The sequence below is a fragment of the Micrasema longulum genome, unplaced genomic scaffold (genome assembly GCF_059751315.1).
Source record: "Micrasema longulum isolate JH-2025_06_02 unplaced genomic scaffold, ASM5975131v1 h1tg000480l, whole genome shotgun sequence".
NCBI classification, from domain to species: Eukaryota; Metazoa; Arthropoda; class Insecta; order Trichoptera; family Brachycentridae; genus Micrasema; species Micrasema longulum.
Genome location: NW_028277677.1, coordinates 316,015 through 339,244, shown reverse-complemented (window position 1 = coordinate 339,244; position 23,230 = coordinate 316,015). Strand labels below are relative to the sequence as shown.

Below are 23,230 nucleotides of genomic sequence, written 5' to 3'. Positions count from 1 at the left end.
AAAAAATTAAGAGTTAAAAATTTTGGCGTTACCCAGCTCGGGACCCAATCCTATAAATCCGGTTTCTAGTCTATAAAAAAAACTTACTCCTTTCGCTGAATAGATGTCGCTAGTTTTCTCTATGATAGGGAAATATCATAAAAATATATGAAATGGATTTAAAAAAAATTATTTGTATTTTCAAAATCAATTGGAAGAAATTTTTTCATTTGTAAAAAAGGAAATTTAAAAAAAGTCTCTAGAAAAACGCGACATGTCTGGCCTTGATAGTTGTGACGTCAAGATTCGTGACAATGTTCGAAACAAATTTGAATGGTCAGGAACAAACTAACATGAATCGTGACTTATTAGGGGCGTGGCCAACGGACTGACCGTTTTTGCGGGAATTCAACATTACAAATTTAAAAAATATTTTTTATGCTCCTAATAAGTAACAAAAAAATATTTTTTACTGGAAACTATTTCATAGGCCTTTATTTCTTTTTTTTTTTTAAACAGTGATTTTCCCCTATTCCTATAGTGGGCCAACATGCACGCGATATACGAGTATTATATTCGAATCAAACTTATCGAAATCGAAAAATGTCACCCATGGGCAGAATGGCGAATATTATACAGAGATCACTTAATCCAGCCGATGACGGAGCTTTATATCTTCTTCTTCTTGCAGTGCCTTGTCAGGTCTCCCCGACGTTGGCGATCACTACAGCGAAAGTATATCGGTCCTGCGCTACTCTTGTATTCCGCAGCCAGGACAACTGCTTATTGGATGTACCAGCCATAGTAATTCCTGGGAAAAGATGACCAGAGTGGTTTCCCGTTGCCTTCTCTGGTAGATTTTTCTGTCAGGGTTACCTTCCCTTAGCTGGATAATTCTGGTTTAAAGGCGCCAGAAACTCGCCTTTTATCGTCTCGTTATCTGCTGTGATCACACCGTTATGAGTGTGATCCCATTGCCCGGGGTTCGCGACGTGGACGCTAACGAGTAGGACTAGTCAGTAGTGTTGCCGGTGGAATGCAACTGGGCGTTCGCAGCATTTTTTAGAATCACACCCTCCAGCAAGATGTGACTCACTGCGACCCTACTGACAGTTTGAACCCCTATATCTATGTTTAAAAAATATCTAATATTGTTTGAGTATTAACGTCTACCAGCACACTGCTAGGACTAATATTATTGAACATTGTAAATTGTAAATTTTTAGTAATTCAACAAAAATACAAATGTAAATAATTAACAGCCAAACCCAACAAAAAAATGGTATTCATTTGGATGTTTACTTCCATTTCTAATTTAAAACATTTTATTATATTTTTCTTACGTTTGTATACTCGTAAATGGTTTGTTATTTTCTTATATTTTTTATTAGATATATATATCTCTACCTTAAACGAAGGGAGTCACATTAATCAAAATGTTCAGGAAACAAGATTTTGTGATTGTGTGATTTCCAAAACATCGTAACTATTTTACCAAATGAGACAATTTCAATATACAAAGAAAAAGTCCATTAAAAGCAATGTAACATAATAATTATTTTGATAAAAAAGTGTATATTAAAATAACATATCAGGGGACTACTGATGTTTTTTTTTGCATCAAATCAAAGTGAACATCGGATCTTTGTTTCAAAATCATTTATGCGACCAATGTTAATTTTGGTATTTTATTCGCGTACAAAATAGGTTATTGCGATAATTTCTGCATTTTTAAGTTCAAAACGGCAAAAAATGGACTCTCGTGTTTTATCATCTACGTACAGATATTTAAATACATATAAAGGTGTCCTAAATTCACGCAAAAAGTAATTTTGAGAGGATAACACAGGTTTTTCATTAAAAAATAATAATTTTGATATTGATTCATAAAGTAAACTATACATCAGGGTATTTCTGGAATAGCAAATCGGATAAATGACCTCCATGCTCAGAGTAACAATGCGTGAACCTATAGAGAAGCCCTGTCACTATGTTTCATAAAACGCAAAGGATATTGGTTTGTTGCTTAGCAACAATTTGGTGGCCACTTTATTTTTTTGACAACATAAACATAACGGTTCGATTGGATGCTTTTGTAACTGTGCTTGGCATTGTTTGTAAATAACTTGGATATTTACGTTATAATAAATGAAAATCGACTATGGTGAATTGCAGTATGTTTGGTTGTAGCATTAGGAGCGTCAAAGGTGTTAAAGGAAACAGTTTTCACAGGTAATTGATTTCGATTATTTTCCCATGATTTACATGGATTTTTTGGCATTTATTGTCCCGACACGAGTGTTATGTTGCTTAAATTTTTTTCTTATATCAACATATTTACTTTAGATATTATTTTTCTCAATTTAGGGGATAAATTTGTGGATTAAAGTATGTTTACTGTTGATAATGACAGTTGATTACGGGCAATATGTCGGGGCCGCACTAGGCATCCATATAATGTTTGAGTTTTTATAGAGTAGAGGTCGATTAAAATTTTGCTCAAAAATAGCAGTGTTAACCTTAAATTGGATATAAAATGACGTGTCCAAATTTCAGGCTGCTACGACTCGCCGTTTCGGAGATGTGACGGACAAACAAACAAACTCAACACAGGACTTTGGTTCCACTGAGTTAGGATTTATGTCTCAATAAATGTAACATAAGTATATTATGAATAAAATGAATAAAAAAATAAACACACACATGTATTTCCAGTTTTATAAAATAAATATTGGTGAATTATTGAAAAATAAATTGAAATAACCCTGCAATAATAAATACACAGGTACATATTTAAAAATATTAACAATGCAAATTAATATCGATTTGTCAATTCTCGACCTGAGTATGGCCCATTGTTTTGCTGCGAACTGTAGCTAACTTAATACCCAATAGTCATAGAATGGTTTTCCCACGTTTGGGCTCCTTTATAGCTTGGCGCATTATTACTCTGAGCCTCAATGGCTTTGCTGGCACATGTGCACACTTTTGACTAAAATTTTCATGACAGTTTTGAATAAATGTGGCCGAATTTCGTTGGCAAAGCGCTCAATTATTTTTTTAAAAACGTAGGTGATCGTAGGCACGCTGGTATAAATCTAGACTTCGAAAAGCTTGAATGAAAAAAGTCCAACGGCTTTAAATCGCATTATCAGCGTTGCTATCCCGAACGCTCTCGCGACCGTAGAATACGCTTCTAAAGCGCGTATTTGTTCGCGAATACTATGTTAACACGCGCTATAAAAGAGTTTTCTACGGTCGCGAGAGCATTTAGAATATCAGCCTTGGGCGGCCAATTCTAATCTCCAAGACGGGTAATTACACGACCAGAACATGAATCATGCAGTAATTGAATTATTTCTCTGGCTGTATGGCATGTGGTACCGTCTTATTGAAATCACATATCGTCCATATCCATATCTTCCAATTTAGGCGCAATTGTTGAATGCAGCTCTGGTATATTAATAAACAAACTTAAGCTAGGGTTTCCTAGGACAGGGGTGCCCGTATTTTAACGGCCGTAGTGAACGGTGATGCAGTGGACAGCCGTCGTAAAGGTGATTAGAGAGTGGTTTCCTAGGAAAACGATGTTAAATTGTGTTGATAACACCGTTTTCCTAGAAAACTACACTCTAGTCACCTTTACGACGGCTGTCCACTGCATCACCGTTCACTACGGCCGTTAAAATACGGGCTCCGTGTCCTAGGAAACCCTAGCTTTACCGTACATTCACGGAAACTGGACCGCTGTGCACGTGCAAACCACGAGCCCACTGCGTGATATCGCAAGATTGACCCATTTTACACCACGCAAAAATCTACACGGCATCATAAAATACAATACGGTGGATTGATATTTATTGTTTAACAATTATTTATTTATTTTATGCCTGGCAAATGCAATAACCAGTACACCATGAAAACGACTAATCTCCAGTCGATTTCCTTCTGCAGGATTTTTACCTGAGAGTACTCGCTAAATTTAAACAAAGATATTGATTAAATTATTATTAAAATAAACGTTTTGTTATATTGTTTGAATCGGGTTGTCGTTCCGTGGCTAGTGTTGCGGAGTCGCGGATCAGAGGTCCGAGGTTTGAACTCCACTCTACCCCAATTTGATTTATTCACTAATAGTGAGATATTTACAACTTGTTGAAAATGGTCACCGAAAATGAAGTATATGGGTAAATTATAAAAATACCAATATTTTTACTTTTACTAAAAAAAATATACGAACCGAGGCGTGTTTATTGATATTTTTATCAAAATTATTAACCATGGAGTTTTATATAAAAAAAAACTTTTAAAAATATTTTTCTCTAATATAATAATAATAATGTTTGGATAATTTATATAGCGCCATTTTTGTGAAAATCACCTCAAGGGCGCTGTAAAATAAATATCCCAACACGTATTGCAGCTACAGAGCGCATGGACGGTTGGGATTCTAGTTCCTCGTCTCCAATTATGATATATATGAGCTAGATAACAGCACGTTTTGCAGCTACAGAGCGCATGGAAAATAAGAAATCTAGCCCCTATTCATTATTTTTATTTGACAATGAAGTTTAGAGTTTAAGTGATATTTTAAAAACGAAATAAAAAGCAAATTTATAAAATTAGAAGTTAGATAACAACAAGTCTCGCAGCTACTGAGCGCATGGACTGTTGAAATTCTAGACCCATGTCAATGTTGACAAAACTTTACCGCACAAATGGCGCAAAATTCAAATCTTGCGTGCATTTTGGGACAGCCTTTACATGCACATTACAAATACATACCTCCTTATATTCCCATTTGTTTTATCCAATAAAATTTTTTTTTCAGATAACTATAAATGGTGATATACGTATATAAAGTTGAAGATTATTATAAGTTTCTTTTGTACATTGTATGCTTTTTTTCTCAAATGAAATCAATAAATGAACTATTTATCACGAAAAAAGTAATAGTAAGCTTGTTTTATTTATTATTATGTAACCTTATTAAATATAACTCTATAGCCTTATAATATACATATGTGCACATTAATTATATTTAAAACTTTAAAATTCGATGAAAAAATACAAATACATATGCTGTCGTCCTCGTGGTGTAATGGTCAGCGCATTTGCTTACCATGTAAGAGGTCTCGGGTTCGATTTCCGGCATGGTTGATATGAGCTATTATTTAAAAGGGTGTTTTTACACTAATTAAAAAAAAAAAAAAATTTTACCCTGAAAGTTTTACACCTGAAGCGTAAGACTGATCACCTTACCTTCATAAAAAAAATGTTCAAGATACGCTGCAATCGGGGTACCAATGCAGTGCTCTATGTACCATTAGGTGCAGAAAGGGAATGATCATGATGATTTTGTATACATTTTTATTCGGATGTCCAATGTCCATAATGCGTAGATACATTCATTCTTCGCACGAGTTATTTGGGCGTAAGACTGATCACCTTACCTTCATGTAACAAAAATGATCAAGATACGCTGCGATTGGTGTACCAATGCAGTGCCCTATGCACCATTAGGTGCGGAAAAGGAATGATCATGATGGTGTTGTATATATTTTTATTCGGATGTCCAATGTCCATAATGCGTAGAGTAATTCATTCTTCGCACAAGTTCTTTGGGCGTAAGACTGATTACCATTCATGTAACAGATAATCAACTACGCTGCAGTGCTCTATGCACCACTGGATGATGGTGTTTTATATAAAGTAATATTTATCTACTCCGCTTAAGGTTTCAGAAATATTCATTTTGAAGGTGGTTAAACACTGCAAGATTGCATAGCCCCTGGATCAATGGTACCTGAAGCCTAATACATAGTGATCAAATAAAATGATTCCGATATACTAAAAACAATGCCCTTTGTACCACTGTATGCGGATAAGGAAATTATGATGAGTATTAATTTATAATATACAATATTATTTTGCGATAAGGTCCACAAAAACAAAGAGGATTTTTTAGCGTCACAAAAACTCCGAGGACAAATTGAAAAGCGAATAATTAATTATAAGTGTTACAAAGTCTACAAATGGTACCAGTGTATTTATGCTAATTTATTTTATTTTTATTTTCACAAAAAGGGTTTGGCACATTGAAACTGCCCGAAAAAATTTGATTCAAATGTTACAACACAAGAGCCTGACTATTTTTTTTAGCAAGTTCAACATCAGAACTGTTCATATATTTTCTTTATGTATTGTTGCCGACGAAACGCCGCGTAACGGAAACTTAGCAGCCCCTACTAGGACATGAATATCTACATAGAATAGAGACCTTGGAATGTCGTCGCTTTTTAGGTCTTTTCTGTCCAACAGACCATTTTTATCGAAATTAAGTTAATTGTACAGGAGTTCTGAGAAAGCCTTTATTTATAAAATTCAAATGAAATATGTATATTATTAAAATTGTTTAAGGGTTTTTTTAAACGAATTTTGTCGTCAGTTGTGGTCATTACTTCTGCATATTTCGTAAAAAAAACTTTGATGCTCCATTTCTGCAGATTTGTGTTTTGGTCTGTTGGACAAAAGCGGCGATGAGTTAGTGATGAATTTCCCCCTCAATAAAGGCTGGCATTTGTCACTTTTGGGGTGGTCATTGCCATACCGAAGCACGTAGAATAGACAGCATTAAATAATAAAAACGTTTATTTGATGCATAATGCCAGAACCGTTATATAGGTGCGAATCTTTGCACCTTTTTAGAACACCAAACTTCTGTGTTTTTAGAATAAGTGCTTGAGGAGAATATTAGGCATAAGGTGGTTTGATTTCATAACTAACATTGAAGTCCAAGAACGGACGCAGGAGCCTCCTATAAATAGCATCTTGAGGATGCGGTAGTGGATCTGGCTTGGACACGTGATGTGCGTGCCTCGGGAGATACTAAACCCAAGTTGCCTGTTCTTCGAACCTGCGGGGTAACGTCGTTCTGGAAGGTTGTCGATGACGATCTTTCGACATTATTCGGCGGGACGATGGATTGACGTACGAGGAGGCGAAAGCGCTGGCTGGCGATAGGTTCTCCTAGAGGCAACTAGTGATATCCACATGCTCCACTTAGGAGCGGACGAGGAAAAAAATAAGAAGTGAAAAAATCATATAAATCAATGTTTACCGTATAATTTCTGTCTGAATGTTGACTGCACCGAAATACGACCGGGTCGCTACCCGCTGGGTAGGAGCGTCACTATACGTGACGCAAAAGAGACATATATAGTGGGGAAATGCACCGGTTTGCATTCGCGGTGTGATTGGCCGGACCAGTGCCGCCCATTATTGGTCGAGCAGAGCAACCCGCGCGGTTATAAACAGAGCATTAATCTTTAACCTCACTTCGGCTTTTACACTCCACTTCGTCTATCCGTTTCCCGAGCTTGCTTCAACCCGGACTTCTCCGCTTTTTGGATTATTCGACCGCCGCTACCCTGACCTTCGAATACGGATATTCATTGGACTGGAATTAAGATCGCGAAAAATTGGACCTTGGCTAACCCCTCGGAATACAACGCCGTTTCCGCTGACGAAGTGATACCGGCCTTACATCCCTGTTGCCAGTACTCCTACTAGCGAGCCTGCAAGGGTCTCTAATCTGGATTCACGAGACTGGAGATCTGTACACGTGCTAGTCATAAACTCACTGCCTGATAAATGTCGGTCGTTTTTTTAATTATCCCGCCCGTTGATCATAAAGTCTCCTTTACACCAACCAACGTACAAAATATCATGGGAAGAATCAGAAGATATATAACTGCAGATTCGTGCAGGATGATTTATAACTCCATAATTGTGCCTCATATAAATTATTGTAGCAGTATTTTGTTTTTGGCAACTGAAGGGGAAAAAAATAAACTTACTGTTCTGCAGAGTTATGAGAGTAATTTTGAAAAAAAATAAATACACCAGAATAAAGTTGATGCTGAAACAAGCAAGCATTATGACAGTACGTCAACTAATATATTTTAATGTAATGTTTTTTGTTCATAAAATGATTAATGGTTTACCTCAAAAGAGTTGACTCAAAAGGTTTTTTCTAATCAATGTGAACACGGATATAAAACAAGAAATAAACATGAAGTAAGACTACCATTTCGTAGGAAAACAAGTACACAGAACTCATTGATGCATCGAGCTTTACAGTTATATTATAAGGAAATACCATTGGAAATTAGAGAGCAAAAAAATATTATTTCATTTAAATGTCAATTAAAAAAACATGTGTTTAGCAGATAAATTTTCGTGTTAAGCTAGGTTTTCCTAGGACAGCGGCGCCCGTATTTTAACGGCCGTAGTGAGCGGTGATGCGGTGGACAGCCGTCGTAACGGTGACTAGAGAGTGGTTTCCTAGGAAAACGATGTTGATAACATCGTTAAAAAATAAAAACACTCTCTAGTCACTGTTACGACGGCTGTCCACCGTATCACCGTTCACTACGGCCGCTAAGATACGGGCACCGCTGTCCTACGAAACCCTAGCTTTAGCTTTATAGAAGTTTTCTTTTTAAGTGTACGTATATCGTTTGAAAAATGTTAATAATTAGTATATGTTTTAATAATAATTAGATCTAAGTTAATATTAGGACATTCATTTATTATGTTTGTACTATTTAAAGACAAAATAAAAAATAAAAAAATAAATTTAAAAAAATAAAAAATATTTGACGGAAAATTAAAAAAAGAACAAAACACATAATTCTGTTTTTAGGAATTACAATTAAAATAAAGAAGGTTAAAGTTAAATGTACTGACATACTAAAACATGATTATACAATAAACAATAATGATATCATGTCATACTAAAAAATTATGTTACAATAATTTTATGTTTGTATGTAAAATATATATTATACATAGGTAATATGTTAAGAATGTGTATGAATTAGTAAATGGAGGCTTTACAGAACGCATTAAGTCGTTAAAACAAGTTCCGAGATAATCGCATTTTAAGCTTTTTTATTCTTTCAACGCATTATTTCTCCTACAATTTTATTATTTTTATTTTTTAAAGCTTTGATTTAAAATCAACATTTTGCACCTATACTTAAAAATAATTTAAATTTATCGAGGCTATACTGACAAAATGCATTAAGTCAACAGTCTTTATACATTTAAAATATATTTATTTTTTTATTGTTTTTTTCTTTTTTTTAAAATAAATATTTGCGTTTTTCTGATTATCCCAAATATTTCATTTTGAGGGCCATTTTCAACGAGTTTTAACTAACTCACTATTAGAAAATGAAATCAAATTGGGGTAGAGTGGGATTCGAACCACTAACCACAAGACCACAACCCTATAGGTGCAAGATGTTGATTTCAAATTTTATGACATGTCTAGAATAAAGAATACCCTTAAAAACATTTACAAAAATTAAAATAAATAAATTTTGTGGAAGAATTGAAATAATAAAAAAGTTTTATATGCGATTTTCCCGGAACTTGTTTTAAGGACTTAATGCATTCTGTAAGTAAAACCATGATATAGAAAGCATCCACCACATACCCAAATCCATTTTAAAGACCAAATGTCTTTCTTCGGATTCACTCATACAAGCAAGAATTATTTTTTTCATTGCGAATAGAAAACCCTCGATATGCAATATGTATTTTTTTGGGTGATCACACACAATAAAAGAATAAACAAATAATTATTTTCATAATATTAATAGAATTTAATTAAGCCAGTCAAATAAAAATAAAATAAATACATGAACCTTTTTGTACTTATTTGGGCATGGTGTGTTCATATATAATTGATGGACAATATCTAAGTATAACTGTGATTATTATACCAATGTCGTATGTATTGTTTATTGTTTGTTAACCAGAAATAAACAATATATCTATATACAGGGTGTTTTTTAAACCCTGTCACATCCGAAACCACGATGATCAGTATAGGCAAGAAGACATATTAGCATTTAAAAAAAAAAATTAGAACGCAGATTTTTTTAAAAATAAAATATTTAAAAAAAACAATTGGTTGCTTACTTCTGTAGTGAAGAAGCGAGGGGGCGCGGCCGTGCGGTTGATGTTGTATCAGACTCCCCCCCCCCCCTCTTCATTTCTCCTTTTGTTTTTTTTCTATATTTTATTTTTTAAGATTTTAGTCGTTCTAAAAATATATTTTAATGTGCCAATATGTCTTCTTGCTCATACTGATCGTCGTGGTTACGGATGTGACAGAGTTTAAAGAACATCCTGTATGTATAAATGAATCGCCGTTGTAGGTCTCGCAAAAACTCGAAAATAGCTTGACTGATTTAAGTGCGGTTTTTTGCAAAATTTTCTAATTAACGTTCTCAAGGTTTATAAATAATGACATCTTCAATATGTTGAGTGAAAAAAGTTAGAACCATAAATGTATTTTTCATCGATTTTCCGGGGTTGCATTCGACTAAAATGCATATATTGAAAAATTCGAAGAATGTGGTTTTTTGCATATAAAAAAGTTTTAATATATACTGAATTGATTAGTTTCCTTACGATTTCTTAATTTCTACATATCAACTTTTTATTAATAAATTTTTATTTATTTTTTTAATTAAAAAAAAAAAATAGTTCTTATGATTTAGATAAATATTTAATTTTTTAAGGGCCATTTTCAACGAGTTGTAAATAACTCACTGCAAATGGGAATCGAGTTGGGGTAGATAGAGTGGGATTCGAATCACGGACCTTTGGTCCTTGACTCGGAGACACTAGCCACAGGACCACAACCCGATTTTAAATAATGCCTAAATAATTATGTATAAATAATTTTAACTGACATTGGATACATTTTTGAAAAACAGATTCAAAGATAAAAGATATAATATGTGAACAGATTCTTGTTATTTGAAAATAAATTATTTTATGTTCTGGAATTCAACCATTAACAAGTACCTAGGTACCCAATTTAATTCAATATTTAAATATTAAAAAAAAATAGTTTTGGAATTCAATCATAAACATGTACCTAGGTACCTACATATCATTGAAAAATCTTTTTCCTTTTATCCGGACAGGTTTTGCACGCTTTCACGACACAGTAATTTTTCTTTTATTATTATTTATTTATTGACCGACTTATACAGTCCATTCCAACAATGGTAAACACTTAGATCATAAGCAACATACTTAGATCTTAATAACTCCCTAGGGCGGAAAACCAGCCCGTCTACAAACATTTGGACACATGCAAAATATTTTTAATATGTATATCAGTAAATTGTTTCTGAAACATTTAAAAAAAAAGTTATTTTATGTATATTCTTATGACTTAGGAAGTAAGTACCCATAAGTACTGTTTATTTATACCAGGGCTGCATTCAACGAACATGCATATGCTACCAAAAATTGAAGGATACTTATTTTTGGTACATAAAAAAGTTTGTATTTTAACGTTAACAATCATCATTCTTTTATGGTGGAACCCAATCAGGTTCATTCCTTAAATTCCTTACAATTTCGATCCATTTAATTTTTTTCACTGAATTTTGGGGAACGAAAAAATAATATTATCAACTCACATATATTTTATTTTAAGAATGAATTTCCATGCATGGCAATAATGCATTTACGGGTTTAGTGGCCTTGTAAAAATACTATTTATACTTTTGCCAATTCGTTTCGTAACATTCGTGTCGTATGAGATGGAACGAGAGCAAGTATGATTGCATTAGAATGAGATAAATATATTATTGATGGTCCTTACGTATACTATTGAATCTGCATTTTGCGAGGTTTGCCGGGAGCAGATATTCTAACTAGAATGTCAGATGCTGAAGAAATTTCAAACACGTGTCTATTAAAATACATCACGCACATGTTATGGGGAATTTGACAGTATCTGATAGCTTCTTTAAAAAATCCAGCTATGTTTTTACTCTCCCGTAAACCTCGTAAAACGCAGTGTCTTTAGTATACGTAGAGGGACCGTCGATGTGCCAACCGAACTTACGAAACGAAAATGTGACAGAATAAGCCTGCAGTATACCGGCAATCATAGCATTAAGAAAAGTCCAGAAGGAGCGTAGAATCATACTTGAATACATCGGACTGTGTCTAAAAATCCCCCTACTTTGCCCCACTTCCACCGCGCACATTCGTGATGTCACCGCGTAATGTTGCACGATGAGAAAAAATATAATCATAACACAAATGTAAGGTAAAAAAAAAGCAATCTGTTAATTTCTCTAAAATTTTATTGTGCACGTGGAAATATTGATTGACTAAGATATTTATTAAATTTATTAAAAAATTTACTAAGATAGACCGGATCTTGTCTTGAGGTAGTAATTTTTTTTTTGTCCTAGCTTTAATTTGATTTAATTGTATTTTATTTTATTAGTGCTTGTATTTATTATAAAACAATGTATTTATCATTGTTAGAATGAACTGCATAAGTCCGTCAAATAAATAAATTTTATTTTTTATTTTAATTTTATTTATTTTTGTTTTATTTATTTTTGCACCACAACAGGCCAGGAGGCCCAATTACAGTGGTGAATTAGATCACAGAACACCCAGGCTTGAGAAAATACACATTTTAATTTTTGTGTTCTCACCGGGAATCGAACCCGGAACCTTTCGTGTGTGAGTCAAGCGTCTTGACCACTACACCACGGAGGCCGCCATATTAATAATAATAAATATTCTACCAATTGAATAAATATGCCCCTAGAAAAATGGAAACTGTTATAGCACTTTTCTCTTCCTAGTCAGGTCCCTCGTGACAGGATCGTGACCACCATGTCGTATTCTCAAGACTGCAGTCCTCCACTGGTCCGACTAGTGCATGGAAGACCTCCCTCGTCCTCTTCTTCTCTCTACCCTGCCGACCACAACAATGTCATCCAGCATTTATAGCTAACCGTGGTAAGTACATCGCTGTTTTTATATTATTTTTATTAATACAGAAAAAAATCTGTTATATAAATGATACTTCTTCTAAAAAATGTAAGTATCTTTGAAGGGACCAAAAAGATTTGAAATGTCTAAAACATGAACATATTACAACAGAGATGAAGAACATTTTAGAGAAGGTAATATCGAATAGAATATAGAAGTTTAGGCATCTACAGGGCTTATGACCTGACCGGACAATAATTTGGACGAACTCAAAATATTGTTGATAATACAATACAATACAAAAAATTACTGTTTTTTTAAATGTATTATCTTTGATTATTAAAAAATATATACATGAAAATAACATTTTTAGATGTATTCATATAATATGTATCATTAACAATATTTTAGGTTTATCCCAATTTTTGTAGACAAGGACTGGATTCAACTCCCTGGGGAGCTGTTTATATTAACATATTACAACAGAGATGAAGAACATTTAAGATAAGGTTATATATATATGGTCCATGAAGAAGTAAAGAAATTGAAAAAAAATATACATTTGCAGGCGTTGCCTAGTATGTAGGTGAAATAATTCAATTAGATGAATCTCACCCGCATAAATAAAGGTTTCAGCTCTTTAACTTCACAAACATCAACAGATGAAAGAATTGAAGGAATATAGATGTTCAAACATGGACAAAATGTTGAATGTTACACAGTGTGTAAAGTGGCCACTTAAACCACCCAATGACAGCTCATAAGCCCTGTAGATGCCTAGACTTCTATATTACATTCTCGAAAATGTTCTTCATCTCTGTTGTAGTATGTTACTGTTAACAGCTCCCTAGGGAGTTGAATCCAGTCCTTGTCTACAAAAATTTGAACAAACTTAAATTATTGTTGCCTAAAAATCGATATTCGGTTGTTTACATAATCGGTTAATGCAATTTTTAAAGAACATTATGCGCAAAAAAAACTTTGATATTCGTAAAATTGAGTTCAAAAGAGCCAAAATTGTAAGGATGTGCACGGCTGGCAGAGTGCCCGTAATCCTGTTCCAAAACATTGACTGCGTTTTTCTTAAAACATCATTTTCCGCTAGTTTTGCCGCGATGACTTAAGAACGGCTAAAGATATCGACTAGATTTTTTTTGAAATTGTAGATAAAGGTGTATTACATAAACTAAGCCAATATCTGCATTTAAACAATATTTTTTTAATAGCATTTTAACCACAAATAACTTGAAATTTTCGAAGTTTTTGATTTCTTGGCTGCCATTGCTCTAATTTTGATGATTCTTGATAGAATTTTAGTTCATTCTATAGAAGAAGATCTCGCTAACAAAATGGCGCTAAGAAAAAAAACTTCAACTTTTTCACCCGGAATCGCGGTAAGAAGAAAGCAGTTCGCGAGTTGCGCGGTCGCCTTTAGATACAAATATACTTCCCAATTATTAATGTTTTTGGAAATTCCAAAGTTTGTTTTGTTTATCAAGAATGCATAAAGAAACTTGCAAAAAAAAAGTTGTTTGTGTTTATTTGTTCGTCCACAACCGTCATTCAAATCTTACCCAGTTTTCGGCCGTTGAAATCTTTCTGGTCCCCTTAAGTTACCAATAATAGGGTATTTTCATAAGTCGGGAATAACGTCAAAAATACAATATAAATGTAAAGCGGATTTTTACAATTATAGTGATGTAACTATCAATGTATTCAAAATATGTTTTCATTTATAATTTTCGGGTTTAAAAATGAGCATAAGCAAAACGGCTCGTATTTGGCATCACGTCATTATGACCGCCGATTGTGCTTCTTATAAACATTGCGTTTCAGTTTGGCGCTAAAACGTCATTCGTGCCGTTTTTCTCAGAGGGCAGAAACGTTTCGTTTTCGGGTAATTCAATATATGCATATTTTAAACCCTTGTAAAAAATTTATCCTTCGTCGCACGAGAAAAATATTGATACTGTTACAATTGTATTTTTTTGCTAATTTAAAATTAAAAATAATAAAAATACTTGAAAATACCCTATTGTTTTGGATTTAATTTATTTTAAAATATATTGTACTGGAACCTCTTTTTATACGGTTTCAAAATAACACGATCGAAATTTTTTTTTTTTTCAATTCAACATTAATTTAAACAAGCGTTATGGTTTTATAACTTAGAATGCGCTGGGTTGAGTGCTATAGTAATTAGACATGCTATATAAATTGGACATGCTATAGTAATTGGACATTCTAAATCTAATTGTCAAAAATAAATAAATATAATGCGTTCATTTTAAGAAAAAAACAATTTTAAAAAGTATTTATTTTATGGTGAAGATAAATTCTAGACTGTCCAATTACTGTAGCACCCACCCTACATTGCTCCTATACTTACTTGTTGTAAATATATTGTGATAGTTTTAGTGAATAAACTTTATTACTATTTTTTAAAGTATTTTGATGTAATATTATTATTTTTTAATATTTTTTATTAACATAAACGGCAAATCTGCTTTTTACAAATATTTATAATACTACATATTTGGCTTGATATTTTATTTTTTTAAAACATAAATTTCCTTATACCAAAGATTTATATTCAAAAAATTTAACCCAAAAATTATACAAGATTTATATTTATAAAATTAATCTAAAAATTATACAGCATATTCAGTAGAAAGTTAAAATAATAAAACATTCTATAGTAATACAACAAAAAAATCATAAGTACTGTTTCATACAGCTGGGCAAAGTGAACAATAAATTGTGTATATTATGAAATGCATGAATAAACAAATATAATTACCATTCACGATCTTTGAAAACGTTCAAAAGGTTTGTTCTAGAGGAACAATACCCTACACTAAATATATCGGATACGTGGGAATAACTATTGCCGAGTTCATGAAGTCTGTTTAATACGGCATTACAAGTATACATTAGCCGTGAATTGTTGCTACAAAACGGTGGCACCTGTCTAGTCATTCTTCCAGGCACCCTGAAGTTGATGAGAGATAATAGTTCAGGGCAATCCCATATTGAATTAACAATTTTGAATAAATTTAAAAGGTCTATAATTTTTCTTCTATCGTTAAGTTTTAACAAATTTCATAGTAAGGAGTCCATATTGTAGAGTTATATTATATTATATTTAAGAAAAAAAATGTACTATTAATAGTCATCTACTTAATTTTTCTTAAATTCTGAATTTATGTTCATACAAGGAATTTTATCCAGAATTTCAATTATTAAGTGTGTTTTTTTACACGATATTGTGAAAAAAAGTATCTCCCATATAAAAAGACGTTCCAGTGTGTTTCATTCTATCTTTAGACTTTGGATAATGTAAAACAAACAAAATAGATTTATGATTGTATTCTATAAGACAATTTAATTTCGATATTCAATTCTTATTATAAAAAGGTGTTTATATGTGCCGTATTTCGAGATTCAAAATAAAAAAATAAATATGTAAACCTATACTAAAATTACATTTTATGATTAAGTTCAAATAAATAACACGTAAAAAACAATTCCCTATCCAATTGAAAAACAGCAATCAAAAATAAATATGATCTCTTTTTATTGAAATTGAACTTGACAAAAAGGAATATTATCATTTTGAAAACGATATTATGCTTTTTCGTATAGAGGGGAAATCTACATAAGTTTAGCCAGTTCAGCTTTCGTGTTCATTAAGAAACATTGTAATTTAATGATCCAATGTGACTAATACCAATTTTCAAATAAATGGACTCATATAAATCGAATAAATCAATCTTCATCGGGGAAAATATCTCTCGCTGATTCGAAACTTGTCAATGCAATATTTCTCGGAGCAGCTTTTGAACGAAGAAAATTTTCGTCTGTTTTATGTAGTCTGTCCAAGAAACCATTTCTTCCGAAGCAGTCAGTGAATCTGAAATAAAATGTGAAATATTTAATTATAAATTAACGGTCAAGCAAAGAAAAGTAAAATTATTTCAAGAAAACATCGTTGTATTTTTTATTTAGTGTTATCTGCTCCAAAAACATTTCAATAGGTATTGTTTTTAATCTTATCTAAAACACTCATAATATTAAAACAATAATCAAATGTGATTTACGGTAAAAAAAATTGGGCCATATACAGAACATTACAAAACAACGGGTTTCCAAATTATAATAATGATATTGTAGCTAATTTTTGTTTAAATTATTATAAAATTCATATTTTATTATGCTCTAAGGCCTCGCCAACCATATTTCTTTATCCTGTAAGAAACAATGATAAAATGGCATTTGCTTACAAAAAAATATGTTTTGCAAACTAATTTATTCAGTTGTATAGCAGAAAGTGCTTAATTTTAATAATTGGTAATAAACATACATTAAAATTTACGCAACATTCACTATTTTACTTGAAAACGAATCTTACTTATTGACTTAAAAATTAAGATTGATAAATAGTAAAGCTATATTTTTTTATAAAAGAACTCTCAACTCCGCATAAAAGGAGATGGCTCCTGCTCCTGCGGCATAATAACCAATATGGTAAAACAAAATAACATAATTTAAAAAAAAAAATCATATGATTTGATACGAGTATGTATTTGATACTTAATTAAAAAATGACACCAAGGGGAACAAACAATATAAGATTTATCACGAAAATGGCAAACATTTACATGATAGACACTTATTTTACTAGTCTAAAGGTTGTCTATAACCATTTTTTTGACGTCTATTGACTGCCTAGCCAGTCTGATTATCGACAAGGTCAATACAATTTAATTAGAAAATGCATGCATATATAATATATAATAATTGCTGTACATTATACTCTATGGCAGTCTCCTAAGGACAAGACAAATGCAAGACCTTGAGCTGATAGATGACGTTGTGTACCTCGACTCGCTTATCTCCAACAACGGCAGTTGCAGACCTGAGATTGGTCGCAGGATTCAAATGGCCAAAGAAGCAATGAACCGTTTGGAGAAGATTTGGCGAGATCGAGGTATATCAATAAACACAAAAAAGCGGTTGATGGAAACCCTGGTATTCTCCGTTTTCCTATATGGGGCTGAAATGTGGACAATGCGTGCCTACGAGAGGAAGAGGATCGATGCATTCGAGATGTGGTGTTGGAGAAGGCTGCTGCGAGTGCCTTGGACAGTCAGCAGGACGAATGCATCGATACTGGAAGAGCTCCATATTACAACTCGTCTATCAGTGATGTGTTTGAGAAGGATACTGTCTTTCTTTGGATATGTTGCTAGACGTGAGCCAGACAATCTAGAAAAGGCAATAATGTCCGGCCGAGTCGAAGGTAGGAAAAGCCGGGGTAGAATCCCATATAGATGGACTGACCAAATAAAGGTGGCTACGGGGCTAAAATTTGATGAGTCAGTACGTCGGGCTGAGGACAGACTGGAGTGGAACAGACTAATTAGAAGTGTTCATGGTGATCACGATCCTCAGCATTGAGGGACCGACTTGGAAGAAGAATACTCTATGGAATATATTTACATATATTTCTTACAAATACATAGAATTAAATCTGCAATGTCACATTAGTATGTAATAAAAACAAAAACAAAATCGTCGGTATCGTAGAACAACGACGGATGTGCGAGAAATGGGGCATTGACTTTCTTTTATATTTGATATTGAAAAAGATATATGAAGTATTTTCTCGGTTTAAAAAAAAAAATTACTTACCCGGGTATCAAATGATATACCTACTTTTGCACTTATCAAGTTGTGATATAAAGTGTCAAAAAATGATCAAACCGCTCTAACGTAAAGTTGAAGGAAATCGCATGCGTCGTTGTTCTCTAACGACAAAATGATAAAGATATTTACAAGATAAGTTAGTTCATTTTATGCTAAACGACAAATATAAACATAACTATGATAAATATGCGGAAAACGTTAAATTAAATTTATTTTTGAATTGCCTCAAAGTCGAGTAAAATTAATCGATACTATATCGGCATTCATATATTTTAATGGAGTATTGAAAAAAAAACTTATTCAGGTTTGACTACAAACTTATATTGATAATACAGTTTAAACAATATCATGTACACATTTATACCTATCTATTTATAATCTACCCGTTATTTGTTGATCCACACCTTTACTAGAGGCAGGCTTATCTTGGGTTGTACGAGTATCTATATTATTATTATTCTAAAAACGATTGATTGCGTCTGTCATGTACGGGCCCGTTTCACACGTATCTCGCCAATCCGGTAAAGTTAAGGTGGGTGGATACATATTTATTTTTTGGTTTTATTTATTAAGTTTCTACCCGCCGCCGCCGGTGAAAATTTAGCTAAAAGAAATCGAGTGGAGATTAGTTGGCCTCATGGTAAACTGATTCGTGTTTTTACCTGCCGATCGATAAACGATATAATTTAAAAAAATATTATTAATAAATCCATCCTATGTTATTTATGGTGCCGCGCTATGTTGAACGATCAAATAAATTAGCGGATATGAAATTGAGCTCTATTCTCTATGCATATCGAATTCATTTTCGCATGTTAAAATTCGTCGTCTAAAGCTTGGGGTGAAATTGTTCGAAACCATTTGGTACAGTACCGTCTCTCTGTCTTACGGAAATAATGTGTATGAGGGAGAAAGAGTTTAAATTTCTCGTTTACAACTTGAAATTCATTGAAATGTCAAAACATATTAAATAAAGGTTTAAGTATTATTTCAACCTTTCATTTCATTAACAATAAACAATGTACGCTGTATACAGAGATAATGTAGAACTATTACTAGTTGCCATATACGAAAATTAAGGTGTGTCAATTTTAAGGTTATCTATACGGCTGTTAATAATGCGCTCTCGAATATTTAGCCATATACATATTTCAAGGGGTAAGTAGGTTCTTTTTTCTATTTAGATTTTTTTTTTAGGAATTCTATTGAATGTAATATTTACATTTTCAATAAGTTGTTGTTTTTTATTTACACAAATATTTCAATTCTGGGGGGGCATTTTTAACGAGTTGTAAAATAACTAATTATTAGAAAATGGGAATCAAGCTGCGGTAGAGTAGGGTGATAACCTCGCATCTTTGATCTGTGAGTCTGCGGGACCACAACCAGATTCAACTTTATATACCTAACTATTTGTATATTAACATTGTTTTATATTTTTTTAATATTTCGAAAAAAAGGAAATATTTTCAATGATTTAAACTAAAATATGTTTTTCATTTTTATGGATAAAATATAAAGAGCCATTTTTGAAATATAATTTAATGTCTAAACTTTCAATTGGTAATTTATTTCTAAGCTTATTTCATTACTTATTTTTTAACCATGCATTATTTTTGCGTTCATCTATGAACAAGCTGCGTGCGTATGTGCAGTTGTAAATACTAACACGTTATTCGTATTAGTAACAAAACAAAAAATACTATAAAAATGTCAAGCGTCTAATAAAATCTTAATCGATAGTAATATTATCGATTTAATGATGTATTATTTGATTACTGTGGTGTTTAGCATTCGGAGTTTTTTATAAAAAAAACAAGCTGTAAATAAAATGAAAATTCTGGGCGTTATGAGACTTTCGAAAAATAATATTAAACAATGTTTTGAGTTTTTTAATTTTTTATAGACAAGAACTGGATTCAACCCCCTAGGGAGCTATTAATATTAAAATATTACAACAGACATGATTTTTATATAACTTTTTTCTTTTCTTATTATTTAAATTTAAATTTAACTTGTTACTATTGACTTTATTTTTATTACTGTATATAAATATGTGAATTTTATTTTTTTTTGCAACTTCTAAGTACCCAACATTTCTTAATTGTTAAATTGCTATTATTTTGATACCGATAATGTATTTAATAAATAGCTTACACCACTGTGGAAAATTTATATTGACTGTTTTCACAATTTTCGTTAATATATATATTCTTATTTTCTGTATACAATATATGTAAAAACTGTTGTTTTTTCCCAAATAAAAATAAATATATAAATAAATTAAGAACATTTTGCAGAAAGGAATATGGAAGTCTAGACATCCACAGGGCTTATGACCTGTCATTGGCTGGTTTAAGTGTCCATTTTACACACTGTTACCTTTACCATTCTGCCTTTATTTGAGCTTCACAAACATCAACAGATAGAAGAGTCGAAGGAATGTAGATGTTCAAATATAGGCAGAACGGTGAACGTTACACGGTGTGGCCACTTAAACCAGCCTATGACAGATTATAAGCCCTGTGGATGCCTAGACTTCTATATTTTCTTCTCATAAATGTTTTATCTTTCTGTTGCAACAAATCTTGATATTGGAGGTATATTATAATATTTATATTGAAACACAAAACATTGGTACAAATACATGTATAATACATATACTATCGGTTATTATTTTTTGTAAAATGTTCTTCATGTCTGTTGTAATGTGTTGATAATATTTAATATAAATAAAGAGAGTCGATTCTCAGATACTACACCACTCACAAATTATTGCAATTAGCATCGGCATTGGTAATAAAAACAATAAATTACATACCTAAATATGCCATTGATAAAAATATTTAGACGTATAAATTATTATTTATATTCATTCAATCTATATTAGTATTACAATAAATCTTTTTCGTATAAATACGACAAAATATAACAAGGATCTTTGATAAAATATCTGATAAAAAAATTATGTACATCGGGTTATTTTAATTTTATTTTGGATTAAGTTTATTGTTGTGCACACAGTGCTATATTGGTATAATTACAGTGATATTATTTAAAAAAAAAAAACATAAACCTAACACAGCACCAATTACGTACACAACACAATATATAAACTGTTTGAACATTTTGTTAATTATCTATGTTGATTAAGTCTTCTTTGTTTATTCTCAAATGTAAAAATATTTTAAAAAAGTATATTGTTAAGTGTCCTCGACACGGGTAACCCCAGTGAGGTCACATTATTTTTATTATTAATGATGGTTTATTTATATATATTTTATACATTAATGATTTGTCACTGTATAATTTCAAGGGAAAAATTATTATGTATGCCGACGACATTGGACTATTCTATAAAAATCAAACAGACGTATTAACAAACAATGACATAAACGAAGACCTAACTATGATGACTAAATGGACAAACACAAACTTACTTACACTTAATGAAAAAAAATGCAATATTATCCATTTTTAATCTAGAAAAAAATGTCATAAAGTTGATGCTTACATAAATAATGAACGACTTACTGAAATTGAACATGTTAAATACTGAGGACTAACAATAGACAGACAATTGATATGAACAATTCATATCAACAATTTAATTAGCAAAGTGGCGACATTATCGAGTCTTTTTTTAAAAATCCAAAACTTTGTTCCAAAAACGTAAAAAATTCTAATGTATGAAGCCTATGTAAAAACTAAAAATTTTATACGCAACTATTATGGGGAACAGGATATCAAAATGACATAAACGGACTACAAACACAACAAAATAAAATATTAAAGTTAGTATATGACCTTCCTTATCTAACTGCAACTAGAGAACTTTTTAAACAAACTAAGCAATTAAATATAACTGAACTCTTTCAACTAGAATCATTATAATTTATCCATAAATTAACCACAAATGTAATTGTAGACGAAGAACTAAAACTTGTGAAAAATTGTAGTCAACATGCACATAATACGAGAATATCAGAAAAATATCATACACAACTTTCTAAAACAAGACAAGGACAATCAAGACTAATAAATCAGGGACTGAAATTATACAATAAACTACCAGACAAAAAGAAAAAGACTAAAAGACTCAGACAATCTTCTCAAAAGATGTAAAAAATATTATTTTGAACAACAGAGTATGAATGAAAATTGTTTATATTATTTTTGTAAAATGAATGTAATGATCCGTAAGGGTTTATAAATAAATTTTCAAATAAAAAAAATAATAATAATCATGGAAAAAATATACATAAATAAAATAATACAACTTCTGAACTGGACAACAAAATGTGACGAGAATATGTTTAACACGTGACTCCATTTGTGTTGGTGTCTCCATAGTTTTGAATAAGGAGTGTGGTTTATAAAGTGATTTGTGCGAAATGTGGTGCTTGTTTGATTTGCATTTTTTTCAAAAAGAGGCTTAAGATTATTATTATTAATAGGGGCTAAATATTATTATTGTAAATAAAACTTAGTTTCCGTTTGTAGCGAAGAGCTGAGTCGTTAAATAAGTCAACATCGTACATCTTTTCAAATAATAAAAAAAGAGTTATTGTTCTTCCTAATAGAGAATTCTAAGCTGCTCTAATGTTGCATTTGTCGCTGCTCAGTAACGTAGTATGTCTAGTAGACGAAAGGTAATATAAATTTTTTTTTCAGCTAGTAAATCGGCACAATCGATCGGATCAAAGTA

The 23,230-nt window shown here is 31.9% G+C and overlaps 1 protein-coding gene across 3 annotated transcripts in view; it reads right to left on the bottom strand.

Annotated features, from left to right (window-relative positions):
- Positions 1-16,366: 16,366 nt before the first annotated feature.
- The window catches only part of LOC148281272 (fatty acid hydroxylase domain-containing protein 2-like), a 34,310-nt gene continuing 27,446 nt past the window's right edge, over positions 16,367-23,230 (bottom strand). For all 3 annotated transcript variants that reach the window (XM_088226930.1, XM_088226933.1, XM_088226934.1), the window contains one exon: positions 16,367-16,726. In XM_088226930.1, the coding sequence (XP_088083056.1) occupies positions 16,582-16,726 (145 nt within the window). In that variant the 3' untranslated portion in view covers positions 16,367-16,581. The remainder of the gene's footprint in view (positions 16,727-23,230) is intronic.